The sequence below is a fragment of the Lemur catta genome, chromosome 1 (assembly GCF_020740605.2).
Source record: "Lemur catta isolate mLemCat1 chromosome 1, mLemCat1.pri, whole genome shotgun sequence".
Taxonomy (NCBI): Eukaryota; Metazoa; Chordata; class Mammalia; order Primates; family Lemuridae; genus Lemur; species Lemur catta.
Window position 1 is genome coordinate 107,183,050 of NC_059128.1, and position 17,991 is coordinate 107,201,040.

The window sequence follows — 17,991 nt, forward strand, 5'->3', positions numbered from 1 at the left end:
CTTCCTGTCCCCCACGCAGAAGCACCAGGCCTGGGGCAGCAGGAAAGGGGGCGGGGCAGGGAGTGGGCCGGGCACCCGGAGGCTTTGTCCCAGTGTGCCAACTTGGGGTGCATCCGAGTGCGCGGAGACCCTTCGCTCAGTGGCATTCAAGGGGCGTCCCCCCATTTACCGGGCGAAGTCTCGGGCCCGGGTGGCCCATGCCCTACTGCGCCCCAGGGCCCTGGCTGGCAGGCAGGGGCGGGGGCCAGCCTGCGTCACCGCCCGCCCAGCCCCCCGCCCCCTGCCCGCCCAAACTCCACCCCGAGGGAAGGCGGCGCGGATAAAGGCTCAGGGGCCGCCCGTTCGGCCCCAGACCGGCCAGGCCACCACGCACTTGGCCCCGGACGAGGGTACTCTCAGGACTGCGGGGACCTAGGACTAGCCACGCCCGGTGAGTGGGGGGCGGGACCACGCGGGCCGAGGAGGGCGTCCTCACTCTAGACTTTCGGGTGCCCCCACTTTTCTTTGTGCTTGGGGCAGCAGGGTTCGGGGTGCCTCCGACCCTGGGAACCCCACCGGGGTGTGGGGTGGGAGGGGCTCCGCGCAGCCAGCACCGCCCTTGCCAGACCGCAGCCCCCGCGCCACCCCACCCCCACGGGGCACTCCCCCATCCCCGCCAGTGACCTTGAACTAGTTGCGGGTCCAGCCTCAGTTTCACAGGCCGGGCAGTGCCAGGCTCTGGACTTAGAGTCTTCTGTCCCCTGTCGAGCTTCCCCCCTACCCGCAGTCCCATCGCCTCCTACCCAGCCCGGGCAGCGCCGGCGACCCCTCCCCGGGACTCCGAGCGGCACTCCCGGGCGGGGTCGGCAGAGGGCGCGCCGGCGCTGCTGACTCACCGCAGCCTCGAGCGGCGCGCGCGGGCGCAGCCGGGGACGCCGCGTCACGTCACCGCTCGGGCGGGCGCGTCTCGGGAAACGGGCCCTGTTCGGGGACAGGGGGTGGGGGCTGGAGCGCGAGGTGGCACCAGCGCTGGAGGGGCCTTCCAGGCACCAGCGGGCCCGGCCACGTCACCGAGGTGCAGGCGCCCCACCCGGACCTCCACGCCCACCGGTGGGTCCGGCTGGGAGGAGCGTCCCCGTGAGCCGCCGGGCCCGGGACCCCGCCACGAGGCGCGGGCTTCCCGCTCCCGCTTCCGCTCCCGGCTGCTTCGCGGACAGACGCGGCGGGGCGGCCCCTCGACTTCCTGCTCCTCCTGGCGCCGGGACAAAGGCCCGTGCCCCACCATGCCCAGCGGCTACAGACCCCGCGTGGGGTCCCGCGCCCGTCGGGCCCGCCCGCCCTTTGTTGCGGGCTCTGGGCCTTATGAATGGCTCGCGGCGCGGGCGGGGCGCGGGGGCGGGCCCGGAGTGGCGCCAGCCCCGCCCCCGCCGCGCTCCCCTTGGTCGCCCGGGCGCTGGGGGCGGGACGAGGGGGCGGGCCTCGCTGCCACGTGGGGCCGCGCCGCGGCGCCTCCTATTGGCCTGGGAGCGCAGCCGCCTGGGCGTTCGGCGCGTGCCGATTGGCCGGCGCGGGGCCGGCGGAGTAAGTAGTGAATGGGAGGGGGCGGCAGCCCCGCCCCTTGGAACGTTGATACATTATAACTTTTTTTTCTTGTTACTTTCACCCCCAGATCCTCCAAGCGGCGGCGGCGGCTGTTGTCAAGGGAGGGGACGCGCTGGGAAGCGCGACCCGAGCGGCGGACAGCACCGAGCGCGACCGGCCAGGGGCGCCCCCTCCCCGAGATCCTCCCCCGCGCCGCGTCTCGGTCGCGCCCGCCGCCCTTTAAAGGAGCCGCGAGTGCAGTCCCCACCCCCGGAAGGTGTCCCGAGGAGCCGACGCGACCCCGTAGCGCCGTTCGGATTTGGATTCTAAATTCGTCCCCCACCGCCGGGACGGTCTCGAAGCGGACGCGCGCTGCCCCCGGACCCCCAGCGCGCCGCGGACCCGGGCTCTGGGCAGCCCCCGCCCCTGCCCCAGGGCTTGGCGAGGATTGGCGGCGCCCCGCGGACCCCAGGCCCCAGCGCGCGCGGGGGATGGAGCCGCAGCCCGGCGGCGCCCGGAGCTGCCGGCGCGGGGCCCCCGGCGGCGCCTGCGAGCTGGGCTCGGCGGCCGAGGCGGCGCCCCTGAGCCTGGCTATCCACAGCACGACCGGCACCCGCTACGACCTGTCGGTACCGCCCGACGAGACGGTGGAGGGGCTCCGCAGGCGGCTGTCCCAGCGCCTCAAAGTGCCCAAGGAGCGCCTGGCACTGCTCCACAAAGACACGTAGGTACCGCGCGGCCCCCGCACCCTGCGGCCGGCCGCCCCCTCGGGCCAGGGCCCCGGGCCCCGGGGCGGGAACAAAGAGCGCGCGGCGCTGGGAAGGAAGGGGGCGGCCAGACGGGGGGCGGGGGCGCGCCGCGCGCTCTCGGGCGCCCTCTGCTCAGCCCCTGCCAGCCTCGGCCCCCTCCCCCGCCCGGGGTCTCCGCACAAAGGCGGCTGCGAGGGCGTCCCGGGCCGGGCTTAAACGGCCCGCCTTGGGTGAAGGCAAGAAACCCCAGGGCGGCGCGGGGGTCCCGGCCGCGGAAGTGGGGGCCGCGGTCGCCCCCTTTCTGCCGCGTCCTTGCCGTCTTCCGCGTCTACTCGGCGGTCCCCCTGTGTCTGGCTGTCTCCCTCTTCGCGTTTCTCTCCCCCCCCCTTTGTTCTAGCTATCGAGCGCTCCCCGCAGCCTCCCCCTCCCCCCTGGTATTTAAATCGCCTTCAGGTCGGGGAGCCCTGCCCCCGCGGGCCTCCGGGGACACGCAGTGTCCATCCCCAGCGGAGGGGCCCCCGGTGGGGGAGGGGCGGGAGGGGGAGGGTCTCCTTTGTTTGAGCGGCGGCGGCCTGCGCCAGGGAGGGAGAGAGGAGGTGGAGCCCGGCCGCGCAGCCCCTGAAGGCCTCTCCTCGGCCCCCATCACCCACGGAGGGGAGCCCAGGGCTGGGGTTGGGGGGTTGCAGGCGGGGGCTGCCCTGTGGGGGCAGAGGAGGGGAGCAAAGGGTACACCGGGGCCCAGAGAATGACAGAGTGTCTTGTCGAGGTGCAAAGAGGGTGGCAGAGTCCAGAGCTGGGGGTTCCGGGGGAGAAAGGTTTTGAGCTGCCAGGATGGGGGCTCCCGGGGCCAGACGCAGCTCTCTCTACACGTTCAGGCCCTGGATCTGGAAGCCAGGAAAGGGTGCGGGTGGGAGCGACTTCTCTGTTCCCCCCCCCAAGCACAGCCCTCCCCCGCGGCCTCCGCTTCCGCGTCCCTGTGTTGTCTCCGCGGAGTCTCATCCTCTTCCTTCCTCCCCCCCCCCCAGCCGGCTCAGTTCGGGGAAGCTGCAGGAGCTCGGCGTGGGTGATGGCAGCAAGCTGACCTTGGTGCCCACTGTGGAAGCCGGCCTGATGGTAAATGGCTGGGGGGCAGTGTGCCCCGGCCCCACACGGGCAGGCAGCCCCCTCCCACGGGCCACCCGCACACACTGGGGCCCCCTCCCCTACAGTGCAGTCCACCCCAGCCAGCAGGGCCCTCCCCTCCCCTGAAGCCTGAGCCCAGGGCTGGGAACCTGCACTCAGGTGCTTTCTCCCCACCCTCTCTTTGTAGTCTCAGGCCTCACGGCCGGAGCAGTCTGTGATGCAAGCCCTAGAGAGTTTGACTGAGACCCAGGTAAGACCTCACCAGCCCTTTCCTGAGTTGAGGGGGCAGCTCCAGGGCATGAGGCACCGCCTGGCCACTGTAGAGAGCCTGGGGGTGTTTGTGCACGCAGAAAGCCTGTGGGGGAGGGGAGGGGCTGCCACCCCACCTTGGTGCCAGCCTGGCCTGGTCACTGTGGTTCCTCTCCGCCCCCAGCACTCACCACCTGACCTTGAGGGCTTTTTCTCCCATGGTGGCTGCCATGGGGGGAGGGGACCGGCCTTTTACAAGCCTGCCTGTGGGGTGACCTTGGCCTACAGCTCACACCCGGGACCTGTGTATCTAGTCTTCTATGCGCCCACTGTGGAGCCCCCCCCACCCAAGGGCACTGGGAAGCCGGTTTCTCCTTTTTTTGATTTTTGGTGTGGGGGGGGCAGGGCGCCTGGGTGACACTCCTTCCGCCTTCTGTGACCCCATTGTGGAGGGTGGGGACCTCATCACCCCCTTCTCCTCCACCTCCTCCTCCTCTCTGGCCTTTGTTCTCTGCCCCAAAGGGGGAGGGGGTGGGGCCGGGGCACCCGGCCTTAGGGCAGCAAAGCCTAGACAGGATGTTAGGAAAATATTTAGTAACTGGCCAGGAGGGAGGCTGGGGCTGGCCTGCACCCGCTTCCCGGTTTTGTTGCCTTTTTTTGTTGTTGTTCTCTCCTTTCCTCATTTTCTTGGCGGCGGTAGGGCCTTCCTCAGACGAGGGCTCTGGCCACCTCCCAGGAGGGTGACACAGGCCTCAGCAATCCGCCGGGTGCCAGGGTGGGGGAAGCAGGCAGCTTCCCGCCCCGGTGAGGGGGTGGGCAGTTTCCCGGGCCTCCCTGGCCTGGCCGCAGGAAACCTGCTCCACAGCTTTGGTGGCAGATTTTTTTCCCTTCCTCCTGCCCCAGGCCCTCGCCCCCTTCTGCCATCCAACGTGTAGCATCCTGCCCTCGGCAAGCACCACAGAGGAGGGGGCACCAGGAGCTGGGTGGTCTGCCATCCGCAGGGGTGGCGGTGGGGTGGGGGGAGCCAGTGTCCCAGGAGCCAGGTGGGGGCTGCAGGTGATTTCCTAGAGCAAGTGTGAACAGCGCTCTTGGCCGCTGGGGGGCTGCGGTTGGCAGGGGGGCCCAGGGCGTGTTTGGTTCACATCCTCCCCAGCGCCTGCGTCAGGAGGGAGCTGGGGGGGCACTGGGCGGAGTGACTGGGCTCCCCAGGGTTGCTTCCCTGCCTGGCACCGAGTCACGCCCGCCCATTCACCCCTCCCCAGGGAGGAAGTTGCAGGGCGGGTGGGGGGGGACCTCAGCTGCTCTCGGAAGCTACCCCAGGTCCTTCCTGTAAGGGATGTCTCTGGGACTGGGCCTCGGGATGGAGGCTGCACCCTGCCCGCCTCCTTGCCCCTCTCCCCTCGGGCCCCAAGCAGAGAAGGTTACGCCAGCAGAGCGCTGGGAGGGAGCGCTGGGAGGCGGTCGATTCTGAGTCATCCCGGCTTGTGTCACTTCTCAGAAACCTCCGCCCCCCCCCCCATACTGGCCCCTGGGGAGAACAAGGCGCTGGCCAGGCCCCAGAGCAGGGGACTCAGTGAGCTCAGGGTCAGATACACCCCTGCCCACCTTGGAGGGGACCAACGGGAGGGTTGATGTTCATCAGGGCGTGTTGAGGCCCCAGGAGACTCTGGCCCCAGGGACTGGTCAGGGCCCCCTTCCTGCAGCAATGCCGCCGCCCCCTCGGCCTCTGCCCCGCCCAGGACAGATAAATATTTATCTTGAGAAAGCAAAGGTTAGGATGGAAGAATTTGTCTAGGAATTCCGCCCACTTGTTGGTCTGGTGGCTTAACTTGTGAGGGGGCCTGAGATTGCTCCCCCTCCCGTATCCACAGGCTAAGAGGATTTGGGGGCTGGAGAGAATGGGGGAAAGGTGAGGTAAAGGTTATTTGAGGTCAGTGACTGCCAGCTGGACCCTGCCCCCTCTGGCTCAGTTTCCCCTTGAAAGAACCAAGTTGGCCAGGGCGGGTCAGGCCCCCTGTCTGACGCGCCTCTGTCCCCCACAGCCCCCAGCGGCGCCCGGGCCGGGCCGGGCTGGCGGAGGAGGCTTCCGGAAATACAGATTCATTTTATTTAAGCGTCCGTGGCACCGACAGGGACCCCAGAGCCCAGAGAGGGGCGGCGAGAGGCCCCAGGTCACACAGCGCCGGGGGGACCGGGCTGGGTTGGGCTGGGGGCACAGCATGCTGGAACCCGGGCTCACGGACTGGACCCACTCTTTCTTCAGGTCAGTGACTTCCTGTCGGGCCGATCGCCATTGACACTGGCGCTTCGAGTGGGTGACCACATGATGTTCGTCCAGCTGCAGCTAGCTGCCCAGCACGCCCCACTGCAACACCGCCATGTGTTGGCCGCTGCAGCCGCCGCGGCTGCTGCTGCCCGAGGGGACCCCAGCATAACTACCCCTGTGGCCTCTCCCTGCCGGCCAGTATCCAGTGCCGCCCGCGTCCCTCCGGTGTCTAGCAGCCCGTCCCCCTCATCCCCCTCCCCTGTCACAGCCGGCTCCTTCCGATCCCACACAGCGTCCCCCACCTGCCCTGAGGTGAGTCTGCAAAGGGTGATCCCCAGGGCTCTGAGCCCGAAGTGCCTCCTTTCGTGTCTTGAGTTATTCTTGGACCCTGGGATGGCGGGTTGTCTAGACCCTGGGCTGGTGGGTTATGTCTGGACCCTGGGCTGATGGATTGTTTAGATTCTTGGCTGCTGGGTTGTCTAGATCCTGGGCACTCTGGGCTGGTGGGTGATGCCCTGACCCTGGGTTGGCAGGTTGTCTAGACTCTGGGCTGGTGGTGACACCCTGACCCTGGCCCCAAGCTCACACGCACCTCCCTCTGTCAGCAGATGGACTGCTCCCCACCTGCCAGCAGCAGTGTCAGCCCTGGTGCCAACGCCTCGTCCACCCCAGGGGGCAGCCCAACCCCCCGCTCCCGAAAACCCGGTGCCGTCATCGAGAGCTTTGTGAACCATGCCCCAGGGGTCTTCTCAGGGACCTTCTCTGGTAGGTATCAGAGCACACGTAAGACCACACATATATCCCATGACCCTGTGCACTTGAGGTCATATATCCTCCCACAGGCAGTTATACCCATGCTCTGAGGACACATGCATGACCCTGTTATCACCTCTCCCCCAGGAATCTCCATGCACACACATGGCCCCACACCTGAGGCCAAGTGTCCATACGTGGGTGCGTCCCATTCCTGCCCTGTGGTCCCACTTGCACTCGTGTGACCACATGTCCGTCATGCTCCCTGAGCTGATGTGTGGACCCCCATCCATGTGTTCATTCATGCCTCTACTCTTGGGACCGTGCACACACCCTGTGCTCACAGCCTCCTCTGCCTGCAGGCACGCTGCACCCCAACTGCCAGGACAGCAGCGGGCGGCCGAGGCGGGACATTGGCACTATCCTGCAGATCCTCAATGACCTCCTGAGCGCCACGAGGCACTACCAGGGCATGCCCCCCTCGCTGACCCAGCTACGCTGCCATGCCCAGTGCGCAGCGGCCCCTGACCTCGCCCCCAAAACTACCTCCTGCGAGAAGCTGGCGGCGCCCCCAGCCTCCCTGCTCCAGGGCCAGAGCCAGATCCGCATGTGCAAACCCCCGGGTGAGTGGCTGCCCTCAGGGTCCCACCGTCCCCACCCGTGTTCCCCCTCACACACTTCTCAAGGACTCTCTGTGTGAGCCGGTGGGCGCAGGAGCAGCTGACCCGCCTGGGGCTGGAGGGGGGGGCCGGCAGCTGCCTCTGCCCCTGCTCTACTGCAGCCCCGAGAGAAGGAGACGTGTGTGTCGGGGCACAAAGTGTCCTTGTGTGCTCCCAAGGGGGCTCCAGCCCCACTTCCTCCTGGCCCCCCCAAGGCACATCTCCAGATGGCATTTGGAGCCTTTATGAATGGCCAAGTCAGGCCTGGCTGGTTGAGGTGGGAGCCAGAGCCCTCCTCCCATCCCCAGCATTTGGGGGACTTCGGAAAGCAAGGAAGCTCCCCCCACAATGGTAGAGTTGCTCCCCTATCCAGAGTCTTGTGGGACGATGGACACTGCCGCCCTGTTGGCGCCCCAGCCATGAGAGGTTTCTGTAGCCCAGTTCATAAAAGCAGGAAACCAAGGCACAAGCCTAAATGTCTCCCCTTATGTCACAGAAGCAGCCACAAGGGTTCAAATTCCAGTTTATTTATTCCATGACCATTTCTCAAGTGCCTTTCTTGAGACAGGCCAGCCCGGACCTTCCCGGATCACAGTGGAGCCGCATAAACGATTAATAAGTGACTGGCTGCCCCAGAGCGTGAGCGGCCTGCCCAAGGTGCAGTGGATGCCCCTGCCCAGGTCCCTTGCTGGCACAGGTGTCCAGGCTGGCAGGGACTTTGCCTGACCATGGGCATGTCCTGAGGGCCCTCCATGTCTGAAGGGGTGTCAGGTCTCAGAGTCACGGGTCATCACTTCCCTTGCAGGGGACCGTCTCCGGCAGACAGAAAATCGTGCCACGCGCTGCAAGGTGGAACGTCTGCAGCTGCTGCTGCAGCAGAAAAGGCTCCGCAGAAAGGCCCGGCGCGACGCCCGGGGCCCATACCACTGGCCACCCAGCCGCAAGGCCGGCCGCAGCGACAGCAGCAGCAGCGGGGGCAGCAGCAGCCCCAGCGAGGGTGCTGGCTTGGGCCTGGACTTCGAGGACTCCGTTTGGAAGCCAGAAGTCAACCCCGACATCAAGTCTGAGTTTGTGGTGGCCTAGGATCGGTTACCCTTGCCCCTCAAACCCCAGCCCAGGGCGGCGGGGGATGCCAAGAGCCCCGAGCCCCGCCAGGAACATGGGCCAGCTCTGGAGGGCAGGTGGCCACTCCCCCACCCCCAGCCAGAAGCCTTTCTTTGTTGTTGTTTTTTTAAATTCTTAACCACGGTTTTCCAAACTCCCCACAGACTTGGCTTCCTACCTCCTTGTCCCCCCCCCCCACGCCCCTCCTCCCCTCACTTCACCCCAGCTCCTGGGCACCTCCTGGGCCCCCCCTGGTCTGTGCACGGGGTCCTCCCGCCCACCTTCCCCAGCTCCAAATATGTAGCAGTCCTTCCAGATGGTTGAGAGCAGGAGACTGAGGAGACCGCCCCCACCCCCTTCCGCTCTGCTCCCCCCCACACCCGATTCAGGTTTTAAGTCAAAAATGTAGATGCCTCATGAAGCACTTTACAGACAGGGGAGGGGGCCGGGAACAGGAGGACCCATCCCATCCCCCACTGCAGACTTCTGGCCTCCACCCCAGGCCAGCAGGACCCCCTGGGCTGCAACAGCAAACTTGCCCACGGCCCTGCCAGTCCCTGCAGCCAAGTTGGGGACTGTTTTCTCTTCCACTTCTAGTCTGTTTTTTTGTTCTGGGCCTCTTTGTCCATTTTCCTTTTTTTTTTTCTTCTTTAAAAAGGAAAGCAAAGCTGTTTCAGCGGAGAGGCTGGCTGGTGGGGGGCTGCCTTGGGTTTGGGTGGGGGGATGTGGGACCCTTTCTTGCCAGGAAAGGAGGCTAGGGGGATGGACCTCCCTCCACCCAGCCCTTGCCCAGCCACCACCACCACCACCGTGCTATTTCCTCTGCCCCCGCCCCCGTTTTTTTCTGACCTCCTGCTTGTGCTTGGGGTATTTATAGACTATTAATTTTCTGACTGAGCCAATAGTGGTTGGGAATCTCTTCAAAAACTGGGAGAGAATGGCTGGGGCTGGTGCGACGCCCCCCACCCCGACCCCGGCCTCCTTCCTAAGGGATGTGGGGCCTCCCCTGCAGCCAGGGCGGGCAGGGGGTGCTGAGCTGTGAATCCCCTGAGTAGGGGGCAACGCTGTGTAGCATTAACCCCCTTGTGGGGGGTCCGCTGCTGGTCTAATTTGGACCCTCCCCACTCAGTGCCCATGCCCTGGGGGGGGGGTCTTTGGCCCAGGACAGAGGGACATCAACCTGCTGGGGCCATTTCAATGGGGGTAGAGTTTTTAGGTTTTTTTCCCATTCATGTTTTATTTTTTAAATGATTATGGAGACGTTTGGGCCCTGCCCCACCCACCTGTCAGTCTTGTCCTGGCCCCGCCTGTTCCCCCCCCTTGTTCTTGTAGGTGAACCCCAAGTCCTCACGCCCGTTACGTGTTTAAAGTTAATGGTTTCAGATGTGAACATCATGTGTTATAACTGTAGCTCTGTAAATTTTTTTGTGGGGGGGTGGGGAGGGAGGGATCCCAGAGGGTAGAAGTCCAGCATTTGGTTTTTTTTTGTTTGTTTTTCCAAAAAAAAAAAAGAAAAGAAAAGAAAAAAAATGAGAAAAAAGGGGCTGGTTTGTTTTTTTGGAGAACTGTCTGGGATACCTATTTAAATGTGTGTTCTGTTTTGTTTTTTAACGATTTTTAAATTACGTCTGTGCCTCCGCGGGTGGAGGGTGGAGGCCCCAGGCGGGAACCGGCCGGCCCCCCTCTGCCCTATTGGGTACCCCCAAGAAAGCATTACCCGCCCTCGGGGGTCGGGCTGGGGGGGTCCCCGGCACCTCGCGTGAGTTTCCTGTATGAAAACAAAAATCGAAAAAGAAAAACCTACACAAGCACCGTGATTTCAAGTAATAAACAGAAAATGAAACACAAGTGAATGTCCCGCCTCTTAACCTGGGGGGCGGATCTTGCCACACTTGGGCATCATGGAGGGGGGACTTGGGTGGGATGCGGGCCTGAGAAATGCCCATCTCCAGGGCCTAGGGCTGGGCAGTTCCCACGCCCCCTCTTCGGGTTGGGGGTAGGCAGGAAGCTGCTGGGGTGGGGGCGGGAGGGGCCCAGCCACTTCCTGGTACCCGAGGCCGGAAGTCCCTCCGGGCCTGCCTGCCTGCTAGGTGCCCTCTCCTAGTCCCGGCCCTGTGAAGTGGGCTGTGGGCAAAGGACATGGGACTCTGCAGGAGATGAGACCACCCACTTGGGGCCTGGGAGGCGGATCCAACCTTGCCAGACCCACCCACTGTTCTTCCTGGAGTCTCACCACGGTGCAGCTTGCTGCAGGGAGATCACTGGGCCCGCCCTGGGTGACCTCTTCCTCGGCCCCTCTCGGGCCACGCCCTGGCTTTGCATTCCAGCGCTCCCCAGCCCTGACGGTCATGCCTCAGCCCTCCAGGCCTTTGCCCCAGCCATGCCCCATCCTGGAACGCCCCTCTCCCCAGCTCAGCCTGGGAACTTACCCAGGCTGCACCTCCCACCCCTGCATGTCCTGGGTCACCCAGACCCTGCCCAGCCCTCTGCCCCCAGCCTTTCTCAGCTCCCAGCCTGGGGCTCCCCAGGGACCCAGCCAGGGTTGAGCCCTCTCTGAGGCCTCACCTTCCACTTTGGGGAAACCATACTACTAATGTCCCTTTTAGGGTTAGAAGTAATACTCCCATTTTATAGACGAGAAAACAGAGGCCCCAAGAGAAACATCGCTTGGCTTGGAGGATTAGGGGTTTTGCAAAATTATGTGACCTCTGCCCCTCATCTGACCTCTGACGGCGCCAGCCTCTGCCCTCCCAAGCCCCAGCGCCAGGATCCCAAGGGGGAGGGAACAGGTCCCCTCCAAGGGTGGCCTGGGGGTGTCTTCCTGAGGCACCACTGCCCCTCCCAACACCAGTCCACCCCAAATCATCCCACGCCCACGGCAGGAAGGCCCCGTCAGGCCCAATGTCAGCGGGTGCGAACGTCCCCGCGGGGTCCGGCACCAGTCACCTGCAGCCCCCGCCCCCGTGGGTCAGGGCTGGGGCCTGCGCTACCCAGGTCGCCGCCCCCTCTCTGGGCTGGGTGGGGGAGGAGGAATGAGGATGTTGTCCGCGCACCTGCTGAATCACAGGGGCTGTGTCTGCGCCCCTCAGGTTGGGGACCCCGCCCCTGAGCACGCTGCCCCCAAGCCTGGGGGTCCGAGGGATCCAGGCTGTGCCCTGCGGGGTGGGGGTGAAGGGGTGGAGCTTGGGGCGGAGGCACGGAAAGGTAAACTGAGGCTCAAAGAGAGTGGAGGCCACGGGGTCGCAGGGGGCGGGATCGTCCCTACCGCTCCCTCCCCCTATTGAGGAAAAAGCTGAATGGGAGGGGGCGGCCGCCGGAAATCCGTGGGGATGGAAACGCGGTTTCCAGGGCAACGCGTAGGGTTAGAGGAGGCTGACGTCACCGCGGGGAGGGCACCGCCCGCCCCCGCCCGCGTGCGTCGGACCACCCAGGCCGGGTCCACCCCCCCCCAGGGCAACCTCACTGGTGGTCACGCCGCTCGCTCATGTGCGCAAGCCAATAGCAGCGCGAGGGGGCCGTGCGGAGGCGGGACTCCGGCGGGCCGAGCCGAGTGCGCAAGCGCAATAGCGCAGGCGTTGCGGCCCCCCCCTCCCTGCGCTCCTGCTCACCTGGGGGTGGGGACGTGGCGCTCGGCTGGCGGCTGCGGGCAAGGCGGAAGAGGGGGCGCCGCACGTGGACCCCCGGCCCGGAGCGCTCCGCGTGCACTTGCTCCCACGCACGCGCGTTTTTTTCTGCTCTTCCACCCGCAAGGCCCCGAGTGAGGGCCAGACCCGGCCCGGACCTGCGGCTCCCAGGTTGGGGCCGGGGGTTCTGAGGTTTTGCCAGAGGAATAGGAGTTCGCCAAGGGTTGTAGGCAGAGGGGGGCGTATACAAAGGCCCGGAAACATGAAACCGTGTGTGGGCAGTTGAGTTGGTGGAGTATAAAACCAACGATCCCAGAGGGGCGGTCCCCAAGTCCGTGACTTGCGGACCAAGATGGGGCCAGGGAGGCGGGGCAGGAGGGGGGAACAGAGGCCAGGGCATCCGGGAGGGGGCCAGACACCTGGCCCGGGCGAGCGGGGAGGACAGATGGACCCCTGGCAGCCTCGCCCTGGGGAAGGGAACTGCGGTTTGCGTGGCCAGGAGCCCAGGACATGCCCCAAAGGCAACTTCCAGTCCACATGGAGATGTTGGCCAAGGGCAGGCTGGAGATGCCTGTATGTGCACTTGGCCAGGAGTCCGGCCAGGAGAGGTGAGGGCCCAGGAGACAGGAATTCCAGGTGGTCGCCAGCTCCCTGGCTCTGACCAGGTGTCACTTAGGGCAGCCGTCAGAGTGAACGGGGCGGGCCTTTGCTAGGTGGGGAAGTGTCAGCCAAAACCTTGAGTCCGAGGCTGGCCTCTGGAAGTAGCCTGGAAGAAAGTGGAGGGGTGAGGCAGGGTAGGGGCTGTCCACGTGGGCCGCTTTGGCAGCCAAGGTGCGAGGGAGCCTGTCCTGAAGGCCTGCGCCAGGGCGGTGACCTCAGAGGCGGGCAGTGCTCCTCCGTGCTGAGGCAGCTGTGGCGGGCAGGAGGTCACTGAGGGTCACGGCTTTCTGCTTGAGGCCGGAGTCCCTGGGGGTGGCCCAGTGGGCGCTCAGAGCTGGCTCCAAGGTTCTCAAATGCCAAAGGCCGGTCAGGTGGTGGCTTAGGGTGGGCCCCTGGCCAGAAGCCACCAGGGAGATGGGATTGAGCCAGTGCCCAGGCACAGCCGCCCCCACTGAGCCTGGCTCCACCCACCCTCCTCTCCAGGCGCCATGGGAATGGGAGTTACCTCGCTGGAGGCTGGGGACGCCACCACCCCGTGGCCAAGGGCGTGGGGCCCAACCCAGGAGCCTGGACTCCAGCCCCACCCCCTGGCCACCCAGCCCTGGGAGGCCAGAAAACTGGCAGCCTCTGGTGTCCCTTGGGATGGAGGAGCAGCCTGGCCCAGTGGTGGAGGAGGGGAGGCTGTCACCTGTGGCCCTCCAGCCTGGGCCAGACAGCGCCTGCCTCTGTTTCCCTCCATCCTCCGTCTGGGGCTTCTTCCACTCTCTGTCTCTTTCTGGCCACGCAGCCTTTCTTTACTTCTGTCCAGACATCTCTCTTGCTGTCCAGCCTTCTCCCAACCCTGCACCACCACTGGCTCCTCCCTGCTGGCTGCCCCCTCCCTCACCCCCGGCACACATTCCAGCCTCCTGCTCCGCCCACCCAGCAGCCCCTCCCTAGAGCCAGCTGCTACCTTGGGTGCCCTGACTTGGCGGGGGGAGGGGGGGAGTAGCTCCAGCAGGGTCAGAGCGGAGCACGGGGGAGCCCAGGAGGGCACCCCTCACCCCTCTGGAATGTGGGTGGGGCTGGCCTCCACAGAGAAGAGGCAGTCACCCCGGAGGCAGGCGGGGACAGCTGGCTGCAGCCCCACCACACATGCCCCACGCCCAGGACGCTGCCCACACAGCCCTCAGGGAAGATGAGGAAAACCCACAGACAGTCCCACATGGGGCCCAGCACAGCCACCAGACACACAGACCCACATGCCCAGCATGCCCCCCAACAGTCTAAAGTATGTGCAGAGGGCTGAGTGTGCTAGGCCCCCAGATGCACAGGCCCCCGCTGCACACACACCCCACCAACCCAAGACACCTCAGTCAACCATGTGCCCCACAGAACAAACAGGACGTCTATAAACCCTGGGCCACGACCTCAGACACACACACTGGGGGCAGGGGTGCAGGAACACACTGAGACCTCCAGCCACCCCAGGGGCCCTTAGTTTGCTGCTCTGGGTGGGAGAGGGGGGTCGTGTGTTCACAGGTGTGTCCCAACCTGCTCCAATTGAAGGCCTTTCTGTTAATGTTGGAAGTACACATGCAGTGGGGGAGTGAGCCTAAGGAACAATTCTGTGTGAACTGTGACACCGAGAAACAAGAGAACAGAGAAGACCTAGGCACTCCCTGTGCACGACTGATCCCAGGTGCTGTGGCCTTGCCAGCTTCCCAGATGAGGCCAAGAAGGCACATAGAGGGGCCTGGGCACTGCCCTCCCCCACAGCTGGGCCCCTGGGCTGCTGCTGGCCCTGGAGGGATCCTGATCCATGGCTGAGCAGCTTCGAGTGCCTGGACACGTGTTCCCCAGGCACGTGTGTCTGCTTGGATGTGGGAGCCCTCCAGGCACACTGGGGCGGGCAGGTGCCAGGTGCCTCTGGAACCGGCTGCATGGAGAGGTGTCTGGGCTCGCACTCAATAGGCCTTGGGCCCCTGCCCCCGCTGGGGGAGGAGGGGACATGCTTTCCACTTGTCCACTCCACTGTTGCCACAGAGATACTACCAGCTCCAGGCAGGGGCCACTCTGTGACTCCTTGTGTTTGCAGGGAACCAGCATGTGGGTAACCCCTGCATGTGGGGCCTTGGTCAGGCATGGGACCCCGAGGTTGAATGAGTGGACAGGGCCTAGTGGGGGTCCGCTCCTCCTGCTCCTGGTGGTGCGGACTCTGGACGCTGCCCCTTCCCCAGTTTCAGAAACCCAGTGGCTGCATCCGTGGCCCCCACACAGGCAGGCCACCCAGGCCAGCTTTAGGGCTTTTGAGGGCCTTGCTGGGTCTCTGGCATTTCACAGACACCTAATATATGTTGTGTGCATGGCACTGTGTGTTCCCTGTGAGTGCTGGCCCATCTGTGCACAGTAGATAGGGTTACCATTGGGTCTCTTTGCAGAGTCTTGAGTAACGAAAGAACAAACAGGTGTGTGACCCCTGGGAAAGGCATGGGGCTCCCCTAGGCCCTCTGCCTAGGCACAGGCCCCCAGACACCACAGTTCAGTGTGTGTAACTGTGTGTCCTCTGGGTCTGCATGCAGTTGGCAGGGGCTGCGGGATGCTGAGTGCATCGTGTCTGTGTGAGTTTGCGTGCAGCCGGTGGACATGCTGCAGGTGGAGGTGGGTGTGCACCTGTGCATGGCGTGTCGAGGGATGTGCGTGCTGGAGTGTCCCTCTGTGGCCCAGGCCTGGCCTTTGGGCTGCTGGGATGGCCTGGCCTGGGCAGAAGTGGACGGGGATTGTGCAGCCTCCACATTCCTGGGCTGTGACTCAGGCCTGTGGGGAGGGGGCGAGGCCCAGCCTGGAGAAGCCCCCCTCCCCACCCATCCTGCACGACCTCCAGGGTCTTGGATGGGGATCCCCTCCTAGGAGCAGGAGGGAAAGTGAGGTCAGGGTGCAGCTGGATCCCAGGTGCCTGCGGTCTCCTGGGGAGCTGGGATCCCACCTATGGGCACAGGTGGGAGCTGCGGGGAGGGGCAGGTAACCCTTCCTCCTCTGGGCTTCTGACTTCCTGTTACTTGACTTTAGCCTCCTGAGACATTGGTCTGCCCTGGGAGGCCGTGGCTGCCGCTGACACACAGCTCTCGTGCCCACCCCAGGGACGTGATTCACGCCACAAGACACGGGGACATATGCTCTGTGGGTCCCGGCCCACCCGAGTCACGCACACCTAGCCCTGTCCCTGGCTGCTCCTATCCGGATGGATGGTGCACACTTTGAAGTCCGAGCGCCAGTTCCCTTGTGTTGTACATGTGACGCCACGCAACCCCCCTCCCGTGTTCTCCGCGCACACCTCGACGCCCGCGTGCCCACGCACACAACGCCACGGTCTTGTCCACACAAGCATGTGTCTCTAGTAATACTCGCGCCTCCGTCTCTGTACCCACGGGTCCCCCGCCCACCGGCGCACACGTGCACCACACCTGGCAGCGCACGCAGCCTCCACCCTGGCGCTGAGTCCCCGCGGGTTTGGTCCCGAACGGTCCCACTTGCGCGCCCCCGTGGGGCGGCCTCCAGGTGCACCGACCCGGCCCCCACCTGGCCAGGAGGGGGCGGTAATTATGCAGCCCCGGGGTCCCCCCCACGCGCCTTTCATCCCCGGCTACGCCTGTCCCAGGCACAGACGCTCATTACCGCCTCCCGCCTGTCATTAGCCAGGGTCGGGGGAGGACCCGGCGTCCGGCGGGCCGGGCCCCAAGCGGAGGGCAGAGTGGGCGGCGCGGAAGGAGGCGGCCCCGCCCCGGTCTCCACGGCGACGACCCCGCATGGGGGGAGGGGCGGGGGCTGCGGGAGACGGCCCCCCTCTGCGACAGCCATCTGGGAGAGGGCGGATTTGTGAATGAGCCCAGGGGGCCCGAGACGGAGAGGGCGGGACACCCAGACTGGGAGACGCAGGGACGCGAGGCTCAGGCTGAACCCGCACCCCCGCCAGCCAGGGGCCGCGCCGCGCGTCGCGCCGGGAATAGCAACTTCGCCCCCGCGCGGCTATTTTGAACCCCCTCCTCCCCCGCCACCGCCGTAGCAAGGGCGCGGGGGCGGCCTGGGGGGCGGCGAGCTAGGCGCGGGGGTCCAGACGCCGGCTGTGTGCTCGCCCCGCGGGACCGGGCCCTGTGCAGTGGCCGTTCGGGGCTGGCAAGGGCAGCGGGCTGCAGGAGGACCCCCTCTCCCACGCGGGGCCCCGCAGCCAGGGGCCGAGCGGAGGGGCGGGACATGACCCGGGAGCCATCGCCACGACGACAGAGCGAGGCCGCAGCGCCCTCTTGCGTCCGCGCGGGACAGCGCGCCCAACCCGGGTCCCGCGTGGCTGCAGGGGCTGCAGGAGGGGCGGATGAAGGCGGTCCCCCGCCTCGCCCCCCGAATCCCCCACTGGGACACAGGGGCATGGTTAGAGGCGGAATCACAGGCACACGCAGACGCGGGTAACCACAGAGACACAAGAGGACAGGTACACACCTGACACACCAGTGCACAGGGCGGGGTCCTGTTGTATACAGCCACAGGTACCCGCAGGTGTGTCGGTCCCACCACCCTGGGGACCCAGGGGGCCGTGGGCGCTCACGGAGCCCAGTGCACAGGAACGGGCTCCTAGTACACGCCTAATAACTGGGTGCTGGCGGAATGAGTGAATGAACGCGGGCCCTTCACATAACCAGGAAAGGCAGAGACTCAGACCCAAGGAACAATGCGGGGACAAGACTGATCCAGGAGCCGCTGTGACTACGGCCCCCACTCCATGCTCGGGTGCAAGGAGCGCCCCCGCCCTGACTCCGCTGGGGAACAGGCCAGAAAGAGTGGGCTTGGACTGCTGCCGGGCCGGGTGGGTCTGGCCCCAGGGGGTGGGTGGCTCCCTCCCCGCAGGGGCGGCTGGCGGCGGGGAGCTGGGCGCTGCTGTCTCTCCGCTCCTTTTAATAACCACCCTGCGTGAGTGGCTGACGCAGCAGGCTGCTGCTGACGGGGAGTGTGGGGGGATGAGGTGCGGAGGGGGTGGCCATGAGTCACACAGCTGCCTGGGGGAGGGGTTCTTGAGCCCATGAGGGGTCCTGGAGACCTTGTCGCTGGAGACAGTGTCCCTGCCCACGCCCTTCGCTGGGTCACCTCGACCCACTTGAGGCTGCGAGTAGTCTGAGGCCTGGAGTGGGGCTGGGACTTCTCTGGAGTCAGCTGCAAAAACGGGGTCTCTGTGCCCCGACTCCCCCAACTTGGAAGCCCTTGTAGACTTTCTGGGG

General features: G+C 65.6%; 1 protein-coding gene across 4 annotated transcripts; it reads left to right on the top strand.

Moving 5' to 3' along the window:
- The first annotated feature begins 322 nt into the window (after positions 1 to 322).
- MIDN (midnolin) lies at positions 323 to 10,310 on the top strand. Of its 4 annotated transcripts, none has more exons than XM_045543115.1 (9): positions 323 to 430; positions 1,649 to 2,284; positions 3,335 to 3,422; positions 3,619 to 3,681; positions 5,723 to 5,851; positions 5,944 to 6,258; positions 6,552 to 6,711; positions 7,062 to 7,322; positions 8,164 to 10,310. In XM_045543115.1, exons 2-9 carry the CDS (start codon positions 2,052 to 2,054, stop codon positions 8,439 to 8,441), a joined length of 1,527 nt encoding a protein of 508 aa, XP_045399071.1. In that variant the 5' UTR covers positions 323 to 430; positions 1,649 to 2,051; the 3' UTR covers positions 8,442 to 10,310. The 4 variants fall into 4 exon arrangements, with proteins under 4 accessions (XP_045399071.1, XP_045399079.1, XP_045399088.1 ...); XM_045543123.1 differs by having other exon boundaries at positions 6,555 to 6,711; XM_045543132.1 differs by lacking the exon at positions 5,723 to 5,851.
- The last annotated feature ends 7,681 nt before the right edge of the window (positions 10,311 to 17,991 follow it).